Here is a 21,191-nt window from a genome sequence, read left to right as displayed (position 1 = left end):
TGACTTAAATGTTTTATCACATCTGTATGCAGCTGTGATTAGTGCCCTGCTAACACAGTTGTAGACTAGCTTAATATGCAGAACAACAAGGAAAATGTTGAAATTGCTAGTTTGGTTTTTCAAGATCCCAAGGATTAACTGACATATCTGTGAAACAGTTCATCTGTGCTTAGGAATAGAAATAATGTGCACCAACAAGAAGCCTCTTCAGTTTCCTCAGGGTAGTGAAACCTGTTACAAACATCCATTCAAAAGACCAGCTTAGAGGAGCTAAAAGTTGAAGGGGGTACTCAAAGAAATCTTTAGGGATACTTCGTAATAATGGTCTTATGTTAAAGTAGTTCTTGGTAGGTTGTCCTTAGTGCAGGTTTCATTGTATTAATCTTCTGGATAAAGGCAGCTAGATTAAAGTAGTAAAATTTCATCTTCATTCTTATAAACAAGCAAATCCACAACAAAAAAAACTACTTAAGTGCATTTCTTTTTCACTCTCCAGTGAGAGACATTGTAATTTTCCCCTTAGTAAACATTTTGGAGAATTAATATTCTAGAAGTTCTTTCATTACAATAGAAACCCCAATCTATTATATACTATAATTATGAATGAGTCAGATTGTTTCAAAATCTATTGTACGTTTTTATTGGTGTTACCAAGTGAGTTTTACTCCAACCCTGTTGCATATAAAACAAATTTTATATATTTTTGCACAAACTTAAAGCTCAGCAAATACAGTTGTCTTTAAATTAGTTCAAAAGCAAGGTAGGCTTATGTTGCGGCCAAGAACAATACGAGAAATCGTATCTTGGCTGTACAATATATTTGCTTTAAAGTTAGTTGCAACCAAACAAATGCTAGCACAAGTAACTGGAAAATGCTAGTTTTTTAGAAGTTGACTCGCACAACATGTACTATATGGGTGCTCAAACTTCTTCACAATCCAGAGCACATTTAGTATAGAGTTAGTCTGAGGGAACACTTCCCCATTGGTGGCCTTCTCCTCCCATTTGTCATCATGCAACATCTCTCTAACAACTACAGCAGTTGCCTGCCTGTTAGTTATTTATAACGGTTTCTTAATATAATTTAGCAGATGGCAACGAGGAGGAGATAGCACTATGTGATCAGCCAGCTCTCAGCATACCTTCAGTGGTCAACAGACCACAATTCGAGAACCTCTGATGTACAACAATGTGCTTAGGAGCTCTTGAGAATTCTGTTTGCAATATCAGAGTGGTCTTCTAACCTACTGGTTTGTGGGTCACTGCTTACATCAGAGAGAAATGAGCTTCATTTAAAATAAAAAAGCAATTGTATACCCATAAATAGCACTTTGCGGGTTCTATACCTACTAGGCTATTGGGGTCCCTCCCTATGACCTTTGTGGGGTTCCTTTTGCTGCCCTAATATCCTAAATGTTTTGTTGCTTTATCCCCACTCAGCTCCATTGTCCACCAATTTCTTTCAAAGCAGTAATGGATAGGTCTCCCTTTAAAACAATGCAGGATACTGTTTCAAATGACTGAAAGGTTGATTGCGCACAAGTTGGGGTGCTCCTTCCCATGGAGCTGTGTGCTTCTGCATAGAGTCCCCATTGTTATGCAGTGGAAAACCAAATCCAGGATGGGAACCTGGTTCTCCTGTGGCACTATAATGTTACTTCAAGGCTGCAATGTTGTCTCTGTTAGGAATCTGAGCTTTACTTAAATCTCAACTACAAAATTGGTTATGATGCTGTCACATGGTTTTGATGCTTCTTTTTTCTGATGATTGGCTCTTCCGCTAGTGAGTTGCTCAGTTGTTTCAACTGCATTTTTCTTTGGAACTGTGATAGCTGTCTCAAATATCAGGTCTTGCATCATCAAGTCAGTCCCTGTTAGCTCTTTAGACTTCTTCTGCCATGTATCTGATCCAGCTGGCCATAAACTGCTAGTAACCAGAAAATCCCCGTTACTCCTGGGCATGCGCTTGCCTTGTTTAGATCTTTTGAGATATGATATCTTATTTGCCATTACCACAGTTGACAGAAATAGACATGTGCAAAAAACAACAAGCACTGCTATTACAATGAAACAAATTAGTAACAGAGATTTCTTTTCTTCACAATTTTCAGTTTTTGTTGTAATGTGGGTCCTGGTGGTGGTCAAAGGGTCTTGAACTGCAGAAGTAAGATTAAAGCCAGGGGAAGATGTTGAAGGTTCCTGACCAAATGTTGATGATTGAAAGGCAGCTGTCTGCATTTCAAAAGTAGTCCTTGAAATGTCATTGTAATCTGCATCTTGCGTAATAAGATTTGTACTGGTTTCAGTGGTACTCCGGTTTTCACTTATGTTTTGGGTAATGGTACTCAAATAGCTCTCATTTGTAGCCCAGGGATGGTCAGTGTAGTTCGCTCTGATTTGCAAGCACAATGGAAAGATGGTCGCAACAATGAAAGCAAAATGTGGGTTACAGCGCCTTGTCAATTTCATGTTCATAGCGGGTAGTTACCTGTAAAAATATAAAAATATAGTATTAGTTCAGTAACTGTATTCCTGTATTGATGTTGAAGGTTTGAATTGGAGCTCTGTTGAAATGTTAGGCAGATGCTATATCTATAGTTAGACAAGTTTCTCTTTGCAGTAACTTGACTTCATGTATTTTGGGCATGTTATGAAATGTTAGAAATACAGGAGAAAACAATCTAAGGCAGTGGTTCTCAAACTTTTTTTCACGGACCACTTGAAAATTGCTGAGGGTCTCGGTGGACCACTTAATGATCTTTCCAGATGTTCTTTGTACCATTAGCTAACTATTGTAAAGCACTTTGGATAAAAGTGCTATATAAAAAAAATATAATTAACATTTTTTGTTCTACAAATAAAAGCACACAATTCATATTTTAATATCAGTGGTGTAACCTTTCTAATGGATGGCTATGCCCTCCCCGCCCCCCGCGGCAGCCCCCAAGCTGGGGCTGGGAAAGACGGGGGGTCTCTTCCTCTCTCCTCCACTCCAGCAGCCCCCAAGCTGGGGCTGAGAAGGAGAGGGGTCTCTCCCTAGCAGCCACAGCCCTGGAATTGAGAAAAGTCATTGCAGTCCTGCACATCCCAAATTCCCCCCCACCCCCTCTTCTCACCCACTGTCCTCTCTCACTTACCCCCTATTCCCACCAAGGCCACCACCACCCCACCTCACGTGTGTCTTTTCCAGGGTCTAGGCACCTAATTAGTGGAGCCATGCCTACATGGCTCCACTAATTAGGTGGGTGGTCCTTCATTCTTTTGTGTGCGGCCACCCAGGTGCGCACCTTAGAGGGAACTATCCAGGGACCACCTGAATGGAGCTCGCAGACCACCAGTGGCGCACGGACCACTGTTTGAGAACCTCTAAGGAATATTTATAAAACTCCTGTTCCCACCTCCTACTCTCCTGAATGAGTAATGAAGTAATTTTAAAGGGAGAGGAAATGTAGCCATGTTTAAAAACAAAACAAAAAATATAAATTTTACCATATCTTAAAGATGACACCAGTAAGTTACTGTATCCGCTCATATTAATCCATTAAAGACTGAGTGCAGCTGCCAAGCATCTTTTTTTAGTAAATTTCCAGCAAACTGATGTCTCTTTTTTTGGGTTTACAATATTTCTAGTGATCTACTGATGTTTCTGTGGGTTTCTTAAAGAAGAATTGTCCCCTTTTTCCATAATCTAGTTGCATGGATGTTAGCAGTGCAGGAAGCGTTCATTAGCTTGAATAAGCTGCATTTATTTTAATTCGTAATTACAATTGACAAATTTGAACCAAGCACTGGGGGTGGCCATGCTGCCGGAAGGGGGTTGAGTTTAGGGTGACCAGATGTCCCGATTTTATAGGGACAGTTCTGATTTTTGGGTCTTTTTCTTATATAGGGTCCTATTACCCCCCCCCCCCCCCCCCGTCCCGATTTTTCACACTTGCTGTCTGGTCACCCTAGTTGAGTTTGTAAGCCAGATATTGCAAAAGCCCAACTTGACAGTGTCCAAGTTGCTTTAATGTCAGTTACACAGATAAAAGAAACTTCTATAGTAGTGCAAACAAAGTATTTTCAGTATAGTCGATTTCTTTTAGGGATTGAAATCGGATGAATAAGGAAAAGTGATCTGGAATTTCTTACACAAGATAGAAGTAGTAGTAGCCTCGCTAAAATGCAAAAAATGTTTTCACTGAAATATGTGAGATCATGCAGATCATGTTGTTACTAACAGCATGTTTCCATTCTACAATTGCACAGTATTCAAATTTGTGCATCATCTTCAGCCATAGAATTTGGCAAGAAGACAGAATGCTCTGTGACTTAAAAAATTAATACTAACAAAGTAGGCAGGTGATGCGCCATGCCTAATGCTTAGCGTGCTCTGGTATTGTCTTTCCCTTCTTTCCAATATGTAGGTTTTGGGGTTTTTTTTGTCTATCTGTCATAGCCTAAGTCCTTATTCTTCAAGAAGCTGATCTCCAGCAGGCTTCTGAACTTGTATAGAGCTCTTTGCAAGATTGAAGGCCTTACATTATAAATTGTTAGCGCTGGGCAGGGACTTTCCAATATGTGATTCTACAGTCCTTAGCAAAATGGGACCCACCCAGTCTTGATTGGAATACTTAAATTCTACCAACATACAGAAATAATAATAAAAGTATGAAAATTAACATGATCTTTTTTGAATTGCAGCATTTGCAACCGTCTGATACACTGTTGATTTTGTGTCTGTGATGTAATTTCCTCCAGATTGCATATCTGAAATTAGAGGCCGATCATCCTTATTATTACCTAATTTCCCTGTTTTACTTGTGAATATTAGCAAATTATATAGTTTTATTCAAGTATTGTATAGTATGTTCTGTTAAAATTAGAATGACTAAATATCATGGCTGTTCTTACCAATGTGCTAAGTATTTAAACTACTGCTTTAAAGATTACTCTGCTGAACAAAATACCTTTTCTTCCACTCAAAGCATCTTAGAAAGATCTATTTACTTTCAGTCATAGTCAAAAGTTGTAACATAACTACCAAAGTACCTAATGCATTGAATCATAAATGTATAGAAAAGTGAACTTGCTAAAGGATTTTGGCATCTTCGTAGAAGCTGAATAGTGATGTCCTTTAGACATGCCAGGGTCCTCCAGAAAGCGGGGGAAGTGAGGACTTAATATTCCTGGTATGTCTACTGTAAAAAAAAAAAAAAAAAAAAAAAGTTTGATGTGTGACGCCAGACTCAAAGAAGTAATAAAGGGCACAAATGTTTTTCTCTCTGCAGTTCATATTTAAGTTAAAATTAGACTTAGTTCTGAGGTAAGGACTTCCTCCTTTTCAAACTGAGCAGAAAACTAGCTTGTCATATAAGCTGCAGGTGGGGTAAGATTTTTATCTCAAAATGGTTCAGATTGTTTGTAGAAGATGTCTTGTAACATGGCAACAAAGTAGAAGGAGAAAGCTGAAGTAAACCATGTAAATTATTCCCTAGTGGAATGGACTACCCCTTTTTAGGTATTTTTAGCCATTTGAGATGGGTCTGCCCTGTACAGTTGCATTTGATAAATGGAAGTATCTCAAACACCTAATGTTTCCGTTACACAATTGCAACAGTGCTTCTGCATACTTCCACTGACAGAACAATGAGCCCACTGTTAATTGTAGTGTTCCAGACCAGATGTACTGTTAAAAATAAACAAACATTAACAAAATGTTAATGATTTTATGTAAAGTAACAAAAGCAAAGGAATTGATAATTAAAGGTTATCTTTCTCTTTAATTTACCCCTTTGTGCTTAGGTATAGATAGGCTCTTCTCTCAGTATATAGTAAGATCTACAGTACATAGGCACAACGGGGCTAACTAGTGAATGACACTCTGAATGCTTGCCTCAGACTCTGAAATATAAACACCCTTTAACATAGTATAACATCTGTATTTTTAGTAAGTTTCCTGTATTCAAGCTAAATAGGCTGGTTGGGAAAAGATAGTATTTCACTTCTTGATCGCAGTTGTCAGACATGGGCATTGTAGTGAATTGTGTGACGTTTTGTAAAAACATTTTTTGCATTACAACTTTCTACAAATTCTAACAAACTCAGAAGCAAAGTGTAAGAAAGCAAATATGGACCTACCTTGCCAGATGTGTGGTCAAAATCAGAGTTGAATTTCAGATTATTCTGTTACTTAATCACGCAGTTTCTTGATATTTTTCTTGGGATGCAGCCGACGAGCAATATAAAACAAATGGACTAGAAGATTTAAAAAAAAAAAAAAAAAAAAGTGAATCTAACTAAAATATGTAGTTATTTCCTCACTCAGAAAACTAAACCACAGAGATGACACATTTCCTTTCCACTGCAACTCTACCGTGACATGTTAGAGGGGGGAAGAAAGTACTAACTTGCCCAAATTAGCTCTCAGAATGACAGGAAGTGCAATAGAAAAAAAAATCTGTTTTTAGGGCAGAGACTCTCTGCTTGCTGCACCATATATATGTTTATCTTTATACCAGATTATTTTCCCTACGTGTTATATAAAAATGGTGTCTCCAGTGCAATCAGTATTGTTTAACTTTTATTTTTATTGCATGTATTTGTGTGAATTCTGTCTTTACAGAATCTCCAGCATTGCTAGAAGAGTCCAGGTAATGGTAGCACAGAGATGCTGTAAGCAGATAGAAGTGTCACAGATTTCCACAAGCTACTGTGGAGTTTGACTATGATTTGGGTTAATGATACCTAGTAAAATTATATCTGCCATGTTAAAAATCTTCTGGATTAATTTTGGAAGGTGACTGTCCTTCTCAAGATGCAGAGCAGCTTTACTTAAAAACTAAATCTTTCAGATAATTTCAGGCAGTTTCTGATTTGTTTAGTTGTTTTCAGAAAATCTAACAAGCACATTTATACTAATCGTTTGGCCACTCTTACGTCCAATTAGGCAGTCGGATGCCAAGTTTCAACCTACAGCAAATGCAGTGTGAGAGTTACAAACCCTTCAAAAGAGGGTTTGTAATGGAAGTGCCTGAAGATGCTTAATTAGGGCAGCGTCACTATTATAAATTACCTTTTTTATGTTTCAACGTGGGTGTAATTTGCAAGTGTGGAAAAGTGAATACATTGGCGTTTGATGAGGAATCCTTGCTGAGATAATGTTGCCCCTTTGCTTTGTAGAGAGAGAATCTAAACTGCATTATTTATGTGTAATCCAATTTTGATGCAATTGATGTGCCATTGCTCTGAAGCATATGTTTTCTTTAATTGAAATGTTAAATAGAGGTCTGCTCTGTCTCTTTCTGGGGCTGCCTGGCTATACATTAGATTCCATGGAACTCATTCAGAAAGAAAGAGGATAACCTCAGTGTCAGCCTTCTAATTCTCTCTCATACTAAAACTGTTTCCAATATCCAATATGATGGATGAGCTAAAGCTTAATGGGAATGGATGCTATTTGCCTAATGCCTACATGGTCTCTGCAGATCCCGTACAATTGTTTTGGAATATCTGGAGTTGGTATAGGATTACATGCAAGCTAAATCTTCTTTTTCTTTTTTTCCTACCGTAACCAAGAGAAATCATGGAACAACATGTGACATGTTTTTTCTTATTTTTCTTAGGTTCAAAACAGGTCAGATCAACGGTGATTTATTGATATACCATGTTCTTCTAACTTTGAAGCCATACTATGCTAAGCCATATGAGATTGTAGTGGACCTCACTCACGCCGGGCCCAGCAATCGCTTTAAAACAGATTTCCTTTCCAAGTGGTTTGTAGTATTTCCAGGCTTCGCTTATGAAAATGTTTCAGCAGTTTATATTTACAACTGCAACTCTTGGGTAAGGGAATACACCAAATACCACGAGAGGCTTCTGACAGGTCTGAAAGGCAGCAAAAGACTTATTTTCATAGACTCTCCCGGGAAATTGGCAGAACACATTGAACATGACCAGCAGAAACTTCCAGCTGCCACCTTGGCTTTGGAAGAAGACTTGAAAGTATTCCACAATGCTCTCAAACTCGCCCACAAAGACACCAAAGTTTCTATTAAAGTAAGTCTCATTTAACACCCTTCCTATCGAATTGCGATGTATAATTTGGCATTATAGACCTGCATGCTATTTTATTGTCATTAAGTCTTAAGGAGAAATCACCAATATAGTTCATGCATCACACTGGTAAATATATCACTTATTCATCATTCAGATTTCAGCTACTCATCCTCCTCTTTAAAAAGTGGTGATAACAGATCTTGTTCATTCTTCATATTCTTAGCTACAGCTACTAAATAATACTTTTTCTTTCCTTTCTAAGGTTGGGTCTACCGCTGTGCAGGTAACATCAGCAGATCGAACAAGAGTCCTGGGACAGACAGTGTTTCTAAATGACATTTACTATGCCTCTGAGATTGAGGAGATATGTCTAGTTGATGAGAACCAGTTCACCTTAACCATTGCCAACCAAGGCACACCACTCACCTTCATGCATCAGGAGTGCGAAGCCATCGTGCAGTCCATCATCCACATACGGACTCGATGGGAGCTGTCACAACCAGACTCCATCCCACAACATACTAAAATCCGCCCTAAGGATGTCCCTGGAACACTACTGAATATAGCATTGCTTAACCTGGGAAGTTCAGACCCTAGTTTACGGTAGAGATCTCTTAACCCTTATCTTGACCAAAATGTGTGCTAATTTATTTCTAAGGTTTCCCCATTAGTAAGTGTTTTACAGCAAACATCATTATTCTTTCACCAAAGCTCCACAACCTTGACATTTATCTAGGAGTAACATTGATATTTCCCAAAGAAAGATCAACTGTGCTAGGTTAACTGTAAAAGTTTTGGAAGTCTTAACTCTTATTCTGAAAAACCTTTACTTTACTTTACTTAGCTAATCCTAAATCTCTTCACATCTTTCTCCTGGCTTTGTTTTTAAAAACATAAACTAGAATTCAATCTTGGGGTACTAGTGGCTGTTTTGCAGCTAGAAAGCAGAATAAACAAAAGGAAGAGACATATTAGAGCTGGCTGGAAATTTTCCAACTGAACATTCTTCCAGTGGAAGAGGCAGGTTCATCTAAATCAAAAAGTTCTATGGAAACATCCCAGTTCTGACAGAAACCAGGTAGGTTTCGTATGGAACCCTGCTTGGCAAGCAGGTTTCTGTCAGAAGCCTACCTGGTTTGTTGTCAGGTTAGTCACTGGGCAGGCTAAGGCACTGAAAGTTTCGGAGCTTCCTGGGCTCTCAGCAGCCCACAAGGCCTGGCTTCCAAGCTTCCCAGCATCTCTGCAATATGGCTGACAGGGAGCCTAGAAGACCTAGATCTCTGGCAGCCCACCAGAAAAGCTGCCTCAAAGCCAGGGCCTCCAGGGTCCCTGGCTCCAACCTGCCAGGTGGACTACCTCAGAAACGGGGCTTTCAGGCTCCCAGCTTCTTGGAACCCCCAGGATCCCTGGAGGGCAGGATTTTCGGGGGCACCTCAAACATTTCAAAAAGGTCTGTGAATTTGGCATTCCTGTTCTGTGGGGAATTCAAAAATTTCAGTTTTGGAAAGAATATTTTTTTTTAAATTTCAGAATTTATAATGGGAATTCCAGTTTCTAGCAGCTCTGTATATGTGTATGTACATATATAGACACAGCATAATATGCATATACATGCCATTTAATTTTTATAGGCTATGTTGTTCTCTGTGTGGGAATAAGGTGAGAATATTTCCTGCATTCACTTTAATGCATAGGAGAATTCTAGAGTTGTCTTATTGCCATTACTGTGTAAAATGTACCTGTGTAGGGTATAAGCACTTTAATGTTACATATGCAATACTTAAGGAGAGATTTTCCAAGGATGAACTGGTTTTAGTCACAATCTCAAAAATCCCTAAATTCAAATGTACATGTTGATTTTATATGGGTCTGAAAAACCATTGGTCGGGTTTTTGCTTGGTAGCCCTTTGGTAGCCATCTTCTCTTCCTTTCTCCCTCCCTCCTCCATATCATTCTAATCTCTTTCATCCAAGAGTAACTAGACATGGAGCCCTTCAGTGATGCTCTTTCAATTTGTCAGAGAGGGTTTATTGAGAGAAGGAGTTCTCTGTAGTGCTGGCAGTCCCTGGAAGGAAGAAATTAAGTTCAGGACCTAAGCTTCTGTTTCCCTTGGCATGCAGGGGCAGCAAGTGATATGGGCCTGTGATGCCAGTGCTCCAGCAAATTCAGGGCATGAGGGCCCAGCCCCACCAATGTTCGGCGCCGGGTCTCTCCCCCAGCTCCGCCTGCCGCCCCGCACGCCTCCCCCCAGAGTGTCCCTGCCTGTGCCCTGGACAGCGGGCAGCTGCCCTGCCGCTCGGCACTGCGCTCCCTCGCTGGCCGCTGCCGGCTACAAAAGGGAGCGGCGCTGGTGGCAGGGTGAGGTGGTGGCACAGCCGCCACCTGCAGAGGAAGGAGGGGAGGAGGCACACACATGATGGCAGCCCCCCACCACAGGAGAGCTGAGGGGGCTTCCTGGACCTGGGACGGGGCCTGGCCCCTAGGAGTGCGTACAGTGAGGGTGCTGCTGGGGGGGGAGAGAGGACTAGGGGACTGTGGAGTCCTCCTTGCTGGGCCCAGCCCCAGGGCAGCCTGCCTGCACCCCAAACTCATCCCCAGCCCCACCCCAAACCTCTCAGCCCTCATCCTCCCGCACCCCAAACTTCTGCCCTAGCCCTGAGCCCCTCCCACACCCCAAACTCCTCATCCTCAGGCCTGCCCCACCCCAGAACCCACACCCCCAGCCAGAGCCCTCATCTCCCACACCCCAATCCTCTGCCCCAGCCCTGAGCCCCCTACTGCACCGTGAACCCCTCATCCCTGGCCCCACCCCCCTGCAGCCCTCACCCCTGCTCCCCAAACCCCTCAGCCCCAGCCAGAGCCCTCAGCCCCCCACACCCCAACCCTCTGCCCTAGTCCTGAGCCCACCCCTCACCCCCAGCCAGAGCCATCAGCCCCCCACTCCACCCCACATTATGCAATATAGGGAAACTGTTAAACCCCTACTGTTTCCAGTCCATTTTTACATTATTTTTAAAAATATGTATCGGCTTACAAGGCAGGTGTGGGGGCAGAGGGGTGGGAGGAGGACTTGGACCTGTTCTGGGCACCACCAAAAATTATACAAACCTGCTGCCCCTGTTGGCATGGCAACAGTAGACTGAATTTTAAGAGACATGAGTACCACTCTTGTACTGTTTTTAATGGAATTATTTATTGTGTACAGATTTTTTTAGATGCATAGGGAAAAAAATTAAATTGCATCACTTATGTTTTGTTGCAGGTCTGCTGCCTATAATCTTCTGTGTGCCTTAACCTGTACCTTTAATTTAAAGATTGAGGGCCAGTTACTGGAGACTTCAGGTCTGTGTATCCCTGCCAACAACACCCTTTTTATTGTGTCAATTAGTAAGACTCTGGCAGCTAATGAGCCACACCTTACCTTAGAGTTTTTGGAAGAGTGTATTTCTGGATTTAGCAAATCTAGTAAGTATCATTCATTTTCTCTAATGCTAACAATGAGTTTGAAACAGTTCAAGCTTTTCAGTTCTGTTATAGAGTTAATAAATGTTCTGATGTTATTGAGCTAGTCCATTAGCACAGTGGGCTTCAATTAGAAATGCAGCCTAAAGCATCTGCAGGTGCTTTTCAAATTTAGCCATTATATCTGTGACCTAATCAGCAGGTGGTGAAGTGCTCTGGAACCAAGCAGTGTCAAGATACAGACTGGAATCTGCTAGTGTGGAGAACAATGTAAAGACAAGATTATCTCATTCACAGAACAATGCCCTCTTTTTTTATAGAATCAATGTCTAAAACATTCCTTAGACTTTTTGACATTAATATAAGACAAATTGTACAAGGGGTTTCAGTGGTTTACAACCATAATGCTTGTTAGGTAACATTTTACTATATATTAGCTCTTTCATGTCACCGCTGAAAGTTGTGTACAATGATTACTTTAGTGAGGCTTACTTTAGTGTCACAAATTCACCAGAAATAGACACCAATCACAATCTGAGTTCCATGTTGGTGATAAAACCCCGAAGTCTAAAAAATATATGCCCAAAATATATGTAGGATCTTTCCTCTACACACATTGTTAATAATTTAAAGGAGACACAAAAAATTTGAATTCTAATCCAGGGTCTGATTCTCTCTAACCTTGATTGAGTCTTGAAACATAGCTGCCTTTTTTCCCTCATGTGTAAAATAGGGATTATACCTACTTCATGAGGGTGTTGAAGATTAACGTTTTGAAAGCACATTGCAGATGAAAAGTACTATGTAAATTCTAAATATTAGTGTGTTTACGAGCTTTGAGCCGCTTTCTCTTACATCTCTTCAGCATGAATTAAGATGTCACTCTTCTTTCCAGCTTCCTAAAGATGTATGACTTGGATGTCACTAGAACAGTATGTTTCTTTTAAAGCTTTGACTTTTACACAATAATCCTACTTCTGAGCTTTTACCCCTTTTTTTTTTTTTTTTTTTTTTTGGTCCGGGTACCTAGACTTTATTTTTGGACAATAAAATCATAAAGAAAAGTGCTTGCAAATAATTCTGCACATACAAAGAGACGAGGCTATCAATGGCCTTCTGTTACAATAACATTAATTTTTGATTTCAGGTATTGAACTGAAACACCTTTGCCTGGAATATATGACGCCCTGGTTGTCGAATCTGGTCCGATTCTGTAAGCACAATGATGATGCTAAACGCCAGCGAGTCACAGCTATTCTTGATAAGCTTATAACGATGACAATAAATGAGAAACAGATGTATCCTTCCATTCAAGCAAAGATATGGGGGAGTCTTGGACAGGTACTGACTGCATAAATTCATTATTCCTTTAACAGCAAAGCGTAAATGAGATTATAGGTTAGAATCCACTAACCCCTCCCCCCTTTCCTTTTTGTCGTATGATTGCCCGGGTGTCAATGGACCACTTGCCTTGAATGGTCCTTAACAATCTCTTCCACCTTGTATTGAGTTGTGACACTCTGGTCTGGTCTACATTACAGAGTTAGGTCAGCGTAAGATGCCTTCACTACAGTGTTGCTCCCGCTGATGTAAGTCACCCGCTACACCGACCTAATAACTCCATTTCCACGAGAGGCGTAGCACTTAGGTTGATGTAATTAGGTCAATGCAGTGTTGGTGTAGATACTGCGTTGACTGTTCCAGCTGTCAGCCCCTTGTGGCTGACAGCCAGAGCTCCACCACCTGGAGCTCCAATTGTCAGTGCAGCACAATGCCACACACTGATAATTAAATCTGTGCAAGCACTCCTAATGAGGACGCGCGCCACCGACAGAAGGCGCTAGTGTGGACATGCCGAACTGCAGTGGCTGTACATCAATGTAACCTAAGTCGACTTAATTTGGTAGTTTGGACTTGCCCGAAGTGTCTACACTTACATTTTACTCCCCCCAATTTAACTACCCCACTATGCTGACTTAATAACTCCACCTCCGCGCACGGCATAGAGTCAAGTTCAATGTCGCTGGGGTGACGCAATGTCAGTGTAGACGCTGCACTGCTTATGTCGACTGTTACTGGCTTTCAGAAGCCATCCCATAATGCCCCACACTAACAATGCAATTGATACAAGCGATCCTGATGAGGATGTGTACTGCCGACACAAGGAGCAAAGTGTAGACACGCACAAGTGATGTAATTACTGCGACAGCTATATGCCACTGTAAGTTAGGTCAAGTTAATTTTGTAGTTTGACGTGGCCTCTGAGTACCTTTCCCAGACCAGCAGAAGAGATCTGTGTAGCTTGAAAGTTTCTCTTTCACCAGCAGAAGTTTGTCTAATAAAGATATTACCTCACCCACCTTGTCTCTTTAATATGGGACAAACACGGCTACAGCACTGCAAACAGGCATTTTACAGTCATTTAATATTCGTGTCAAAACAGTTTTCTTCTAACAGCACTTCAGTACATTAACCATGTATGTAGATCGCAGCACACACAACTTCTTATGAAGTTTCCTATTAACATTAAATATTGAGCTCTGGCTTTTAATAACACATTCCTGGCCTCTACAGAAACCTAAAAATTCAGGAAGTATCTTTGTATGCAGTGTTGTTGTAGCCCAGACCTGAAGAAGAGCTCTGGATAAGCTTGAAAGCTTGTCTCTCTCACCAACAGAAGTTGGTCCAATAAAAGATCTTCTCACCCACCTTGTCTCAGGAAACAGCTTTGGCATTCCTGTTATAACCATAATAGTTGCATGGATACTTCAAGCATAAAAGCTCCTTGTTTAAACCACCAACATTGAACATGTTCCATAATATGTTAATATAGTCAAATAGTATGACAGCCCCTCTCCCCAATGGCCTCTAACCTAATTATGAATTAAGCTCAGAAGTCTGTTCCCAGAAGACAAAAGTTGGAGGAGAGGAAAAATGGCTTTCAGAGTTATGCCATTAATAAGGAAAGTTTCAACTAAAAAAACTAGCTCACTCGCTGTCAGAATGTCTGCTTGTTTGCTTGACTGACTATTGACCTCCTGCTGGCTGACATGAACTCCTTTTAGTTACATTCCTTCCCTCTTTCCCCTTTTCATGCTCTTCTTTAGTCCTGTCACCACATGATGTTGCAACAGTGTGTCCAAATTACTTTGAGACACATGGTAACTGCCACCAAAATTGGTGAGTTGCCTCTCCTGTTTGATCAACTTCAGTCACTAAAAATCAGTATAATTTGCAACCCTGGACCATTACAGTCAGAGTGTCATTTATATGATGCCATCTCCAAGATGAAAGTCAATTATCAGGCAGACATGTAGAATGTGGAATTAAAGGGTGAAATCTTGGCTTCTTTGAAGTCGGTGGGAGTCTTGCCATTGAATTCTATGGAGCCAGGTTTTTATCCAAGTTCTTAGATGGTGAAAACTACAATGGATTGAAACCAGCAGTCAAACACTGTCTGTGGCCTAATTCAATCGTTAGTACTAATTTGTCTGGATAGTTAAGGAGAAACATCCTCTGCATTGCTGACTTGTATATCTGTATTAAATACGTAGCTTTCTCACAACCTAAAAATTCTTGCAAGATATCAGTACCGTTTTAATGATAGCTAAGATCATGTCTGGCTAATATTTTAGGCAATACCTTACATAAACAATAAGATCTCTTCTTGCTTTTTAAAAAGAAAACAGATTTACTATACCTTAAAAATCCCAGTGCGTAGTTTCCAAATTGTTGCTCTAAATAATACTTATCTAACATCTTAGATTCAAATGGCAACTAGAAAATGATGCAAACTAAGTCTTCACAATCTAACTATACAGCTGTGAAGCGCGCACACACTTAACATTTATATTTATAATAAAACTATGTGGGGTTCATCTTAATTCAGATGCAACAATGTAAACATTTGTTGAAAAATCACTGAAACTGGTGCTGTAATTTTCACCACATACATAAAGTCAAGTAATAGAACTAAGTGGTCACTTGTCTAGCAGGCTGCTTAATTCAGGTTGTTACACCTGAATTTCATGTACCTGACATTAACAAGCAAATGATAACTTATTTTTTCCAATAGATAACAGATCTACTTGATGTAGTGCTGGACAGTTTCATCAAAACCAGTGCCACAGGGGGCTTGGGATCCATAAAAGCTGAGGTTATGGCAGACACAGCTGTAGCTCTGGCTTCTGGAAATGTGAAATTGGTTTCAAGCAAAGTGAGTGTTTCCATTCCTTAACTTACCTTTAAGTCAGTCAATAATTTGACACCGTTCTAAATAGTGGTACAATAGTATTTTAATATGGTGTTCTTAATAGAAACATTGTAAAGTTTAATTGTAATAGTGTTTGAGTGAAACTTTGAGCCCTGTTTTTGCTTTAACTAAAAGAAAATGTTTGCTCCCTTTCAGGTAATAGGGAGGATGTGCAAAATAATCGACAAGACTTGTCTGTCTCCAACTCCTACATTAGAGCAACACCTGATGTGGGATGATATTGCCATTCTAGCACGTTACATGCTGATGCTCTCCTTTAACAATTCTCTTGATGTGGCAGCACATCTCCCCTACCTCTTCCATGTAGTTACTTTGTTGGTGGCCACTGGTCCTCTTTCCCTTAGAGCTTCCACCCATGGCCTGGTCATCAACATCATTCATTCTCTGTGCACTTGTTCACAACTTCACTTTAGCGGTAAGTTCTTAAAAAATTTTATATTAAGTTGATCACTCAGTAGTTTACTTTGCTTTAGCAAATGTCTCCTTGACCTGTTCCCATCCCATTCTCCCCCACCGTCATTTCTATGAAGCTACTGTATCTGAGGGCAGGCCTACACTACAGGGTTAAGTTGACCTAAGTTACGCAACTCCAGCTATGTGAATAACGTAGCTGGAGTCGACTTACCTTAGCTCAACTTACCTTATGCATCTCGTTCTGGTGGAGTACCAGAGTCGATGGGAGAGTTATCGGCGGTCAATTTAGCGGGTCTTCACTAGACTCACTAAATTGACTCCCAGTGGATCGATCACCACATCCTGGATCCACGGTAAGTGGAGACAATCCCTGAGACCACAGGTGGCACTGCGGTGATGTATTTTCAGACCATTAGTAAAGGTGAACTCTAGTTCAGTACTAGATCACGGCTGAGCTTTCTTGTGCTTGAGCCAGTAGGACCAATGGCTACAGTGGAGTGGAGTGGTAGAAACTTGTCACCTGCGATGGTCATACATTAGGAGAACTTACAATAAGAGAATATTTCCAACTCATTTAATGATAGTTAATTATAGGATAACAATTGTTTTGTTGTGTACAAAATAGTAATAGGGTGGCTGAGATGGATAGTTGAAACAAAAGTGAGTCATTTAATCAGCCTCTGCTATTCATTGTGAATATTTGTGAGCGATAAAGATTAATCTTCTGTAACACTAAAGTTTTGTTTCTCTTCTGGGGTTTTGAAAGTGCTGTGTTGCTGTTCTTCAGCTTTGCGAGAGATTGCCGCATGGGTGTATGGCTAGAATGAATAAGAATTGGGCTAAAAACTGATTAGCTGATTTAGGGCAGGTCTTTAATGTAAATAATGACTAAAGGGAGTGGCTTGTTCGGAAAAGGGGTGTTGTGGAGACATTATCGACAAGAATTTTCATGATGTAGATGAAGAGGAAACTGTGTCTGTGCTCTAATTGGCTGAAATTCTTCTGTTGAATAGATGTATAGAATACCAGGTAACCAAAATGTCTCTTGTGTAAGACAATTGTGACACTAAAAGAGGATACCTTACTTGCTATTATATTTTTGCTGTTTTTCAATGATCCCAAGATAAAACAGTGAGAACCAGTAGAGTTAAAACCCACTAGCAAATACATCTTCATAGCTTCTTATTACAAAAGTGCAGGTATGAAAGCATGTTAAAGGAACCTTAGAACTTACAATATTTTGCACATATATATATATAGTGCCATTATCCAAGAATCTGAAAGCGTGTTGTATATACTAAGAATTAAGCCTCACAACAGCCCAGAGATATAGGTAGGTATCTCTAGTTTACTGATGTGTAAACTGAGGCGTAATGAAGTTAAAAGCCAGATTTACAAAAGTGTTGAGACCCCACAACATGGATTTGCAAATTGCTCAGCTTCCATTTCGGCTTTAAAATGAAGTGACCAGATTTTCAAAAATGCTCAGAACCTTACAGCTCCCATTCAAAAAACCGGGGCCTAAATAACCAGACTAGAACTCAGCAGCACTACCTCCCAATACCAGGTGTTCTCTACACTTTTCATTCTGTGGCCCACCTCAGAGAGAGATCTTATGGAACCATCTCCCCCAGCCAAATTCCCTACTGCTTGTTTTTTCAAACTATTTAATTCTCCTGACCACATTTTGAGAATCAGTATACTGGGCCATGCATGCAGTGGCATAAATACAGGCCGCGATAGCATGTAAAACAGTATTCAAACGGGCAGAACCGTACACAATGTATGTCTTCTCCCCCCCTACCCCCACTCCCCCCAAGTGAAGGTGGTCCACTTCCTAGAATACATGCTTACACCTTAAAAATGGGCTTTGGGTCTTGAAAGTACTTTTTGAAAGGTGGGTTGGGATTCAATATATTAAATGTAACTTGTAAATTCTTAATTAACAGAGGAGACGAAGCAAGTTTTGAGACTCAGCTTGACAGAGTTCTCGCTGCCCAAGTTTTATTTGCTGTTTGGAATCAGCAAAGTGAAATCAGCAGCTGTCATAGCATTCCGATCCAGTTATCGGGATAGGTCATTCTCTCCTGGCTCATACGAGAGGGAGACTTTTGCACTGACTTCCCTGGAAACAGTTACTGAAGCTCTGCTGGAGATCATGGAGGTACGGTTTGTAAGACAATGAGAAACTAACTAAAACCATGAGATATAACATAGTAGTATTGTATATACTATCATGCAGGCAAGCCGCATAAGAGGATGTCTGCTTTCTGACTAGGCTTAGTACTAAGTGCTTAAATAAGGAATAGCTCTCTAAGAATTAAAAGCAGATACCTATTTAAAATATGTGCTTTTGCTTAAGGTTACATGTATTCAATATCTTTTTTTTTTTCTTTTTTTTAAGGCTTGTATGAGAGATATTCCAACATGCAAGTGGCTGGACCAGTGGACAGACCTAGCACAAAAGTATGTTGTGAGTCACAGAAACATAACCTATAACTGCATGTGTAGTAGATGTGTAACTCTTGATTTTTTTCGCTACGCAAGCTTATGGAAACAAACTTGTTTAAGACAACTCACTTCTATTTCTCACAGGTTTGCATTCCAATATAATCCATCTCTGCAACCAAGAGCACTTGTCGTCTTTGGCTGTATCAGTAAACGAGTGTCACATGGGCAAATAAAACAAATAATCCGAATTCTTAGCAAGGTATATGGTTCTTCGTTTTTCTTGATGTAAATCATAGAATAGCTCCTTTAACAGCCAAATAATTTTGTCTCGCGATTAAATTTTGGATTCAGCAGAATTTAATGACTGACAAGTTTTAGGGTGAATTCTTATGCAAAACGAGGAATTGATTCATAATTGAAAATCCAGTTTTTGTAGCCTAACCTTTTCTGACCAGAATAAATTTGGTGGTACTGAATTTGAGTTCTCTTTAGTAATTTTACCCAGTGCTGCTGCTCATACAAAAAAATGGTATGGCTGGATAATTTATCGCTAACTGAACTTCGAGCATTGCATTGAGGTTGAATCTAAGAGCTCCGTACTTAGCTGCATCTGCGTAACTATGAAGGAAGTTATACATATAATAGCTGTTAAAAGCAAATAAAGTAACTTAGAGAATTTGAATAAAGTGCCTACCATTTATGCAAGTGAAATATTTTAAAACTATGCAGTTAGCTTGGTAATGGAGTCCATGATACCAAACAAGATCATAAAGCTGTGTTTAATAGCAGGTGACCAGTGTACCAAAAAGATTAGTTTCCCTTGAGCATTTTATTATTCTACTCAAGTTTCGTAGACATAATTTAGGTGAACAGTATCTGAAATATCAGGACTACTCAATCCCTCTGATATAATAGCTCCGCTGATCCTTAAAATAACAGTACAGCACCTTAAATTTTATATGCACCATGAAACGTTTTCTCGGTTTGTAATCCTCACTGACAATACTTCAGAATCCTTTAAAAACAAGTTTAAACTTTTCAAAACTAAATCAAAACTGCTGTTAATTATTGGTTAGAACTTTGGTCTTTAGAACCTGTTTTTAATAAAAAATATGTTTTTTCCATTTTTCCAAAAAGGGACTTGAGAGCTGTTTAAAAGGTCCTGATAATTACAACAGCCAAGTTCTTATAGAAGCCACAGTTATCGCACTAACCAAGCTGCAGCCACTTCTTAATAAGGTAAATAACACTGATAAAACTATGAATCTGTTCTGTAAATGAAAACTATAAACGTGTTTCACCTCAAAAATATGAATCCAAATTGTGACCTTCATCTCTGGCAATCTTCCTGTTCCTTTACTGTAAAAGTAATTCCTGCTCAAAGGGAAATCAAAAATGTCACCGCTTTGTATTTGAGACCCTCTCTGCAAAAAAAATTGGAAAAGCCGAGCTTGCATGTGATTGTCTGGTGAAGCAGAATTATGATCTAAAGCCACAGCAAGGTTTGAAAGAAGTTATTTCATGATCTCTCCTGAGCTCTTCAGCTTTTTTGGCATTCCAATCTGTAACTGCTGGCACAGGTTTTCTGGATCACAGTTCATCATAAAAGCTAATCTCATTTGACTTGAAATGTTCCAGGGATGAAGTTCATGACTTCGTAAGCCCAGCAGTTTGCGTACAATTATGAATCTCTGTAAAATTTCCTTGCAGCGTTGTATTGCACATACTGTCAAAGGGACACAGTAAATTTGAAAGTGGGGTGAAGCTCTTGAAGCTGGGTATTACTGGAAAAGGGTGGCTCTGTAAAGTCTCAGAGGGTCCTGTGGCACCTTTAAGACTAACAGAAGTATTGGGAGCATAAGCTTTCGTGGGTAAGAACCTCACTTCTTCAGATGCAAGAAGTAAAGTCTCTTCTGCTTGCAACTGATCTTGTAAATTTGTTCTCAAGAGAAACTACCTTTCCACCAATTTTCTTGATAGATGCATTTGGAAGGTGTGTTAGTGTAATGTTCATTTTCCATACACATCAAAGAATTTAAGTAAATATTAGTGATCTGTCTGAAGGATCGTCTGGTGATTTTATCATTTGATATTTCATCTTTATCCTGGTAACTTTATTTCATATTCGCAGCGTTGTCTGCTGAGCCAACTGAATGGCATTATGTAGGGTTTAGAATGAACAGTGAGTTGTAGGAATTAGTTGTGCTTTTAGTACATTATTTTCAGGTTAAGTTTTATGTTGATATGTCACAAACTTACATTTTAGTACAGAAGTTTGAGTATTTATTGTAAAGACAATGAAGGCCACGAAGCCTTTGGAAGTTCTGTTTCATTTCACTCGAAGTCTAATAGTTTGACTCTACCTCAGTAAAATATAAAGCTAGAGACTTTGGACCCTGGTCCTGCAAGTATCTCTGGTAATGTCATGCACAGAGGATAAGAATTGGATCCCCAGTATGTTTGTCATTTATAAGGAAGACATCATCTTAATAAAAACTGTGTTGAATGCTCGCTTGCCCAGCATGCCAATCTAATTGGGCATGTAATGACC

The 21,191-nt window shown here is 39.9% G+C and overlaps 2 protein-coding genes across 4 annotated transcripts in view; one reads left to right on the top strand and one right to left on the bottom strand.

The window, feature by feature from the left end:
• The window catches only part of NF1 (neurofibromin 1), a 169,183-nt gene that overhangs the window by 118,749 nt on the left and 29,243 nt on the right, over window positions 1-21,191 (top strand). For all 3 annotated transcript variants that reach the window (XM_034752562.1, XM_034752561.1, XM_034752563.1), the window contains 10 exons: window positions 7,608-8,040; window positions 8,303-8,643; window positions 11,303-11,505; window positions 12,650-12,843; window positions 15,578-15,718; window positions 15,911-16,190; window positions 18,139-18,353; window positions 18,594-18,655; window positions 18,785-18,899; window positions 19,778-19,879. In XM_034752562.1, coding sequence (XP_034608453.1) covers window positions 7,608-8,040; window positions 8,303-8,643; window positions 11,303-11,505; window positions 12,650-12,843; window positions 15,578-15,718; window positions 15,911-16,190; window positions 18,139-18,353; window positions 18,594-18,655; window positions 18,785-18,899; window positions 19,778-19,879 — 2,086 coding nt within the window. The remainder of the gene's footprint in view (window positions 1-7,607; window positions 8,041-8,302; window positions 8,644-11,302; window positions 11,506-12,649; window positions 12,844-15,577; window positions 15,719-15,910; window positions 16,191-18,138; window positions 18,354-18,593; window positions 18,656-18,784; window positions 18,900-19,777; window positions 19,880-21,191) is intronic.
• Window positions 617-6,364, bottom strand: EVI2A (ecotropic viral integration site 2A). Its single transcript, XM_034752566.1, has 2 exons — window positions 6,124-6,364; window positions 617-2,488 (listed from the first exon to the last, which is right to left on the bottom strand). Exon 2 carries the CDS (start codon window positions 2,473-2,475, stop codon window positions 1,702-1,704), a length of 774 nt encoding a protein of 257 aa, XP_034608457.1. The 5' UTR covers window positions 2,476-2,488; window positions 6,124-6,364; the 3' UTR covers window positions 617-1,701.

The sequence above is a fragment of the Trachemys scripta genome, chromosome 18, assembly GCF_013100865.1.
Source record: "Trachemys scripta elegans isolate TJP31775 chromosome 18, CAS_Tse_1.0, whole genome shotgun sequence".
NCBI classification, from domain to species: Eukaryota; Metazoa; Chordata; order Testudines; family Emydidae; genus Trachemys; species Trachemys scripta.
The sequence above is the reverse complement of the archived record's forward strand: the minus strand, read 5'-3'. Positions and strand labels throughout refer to the sequence as shown.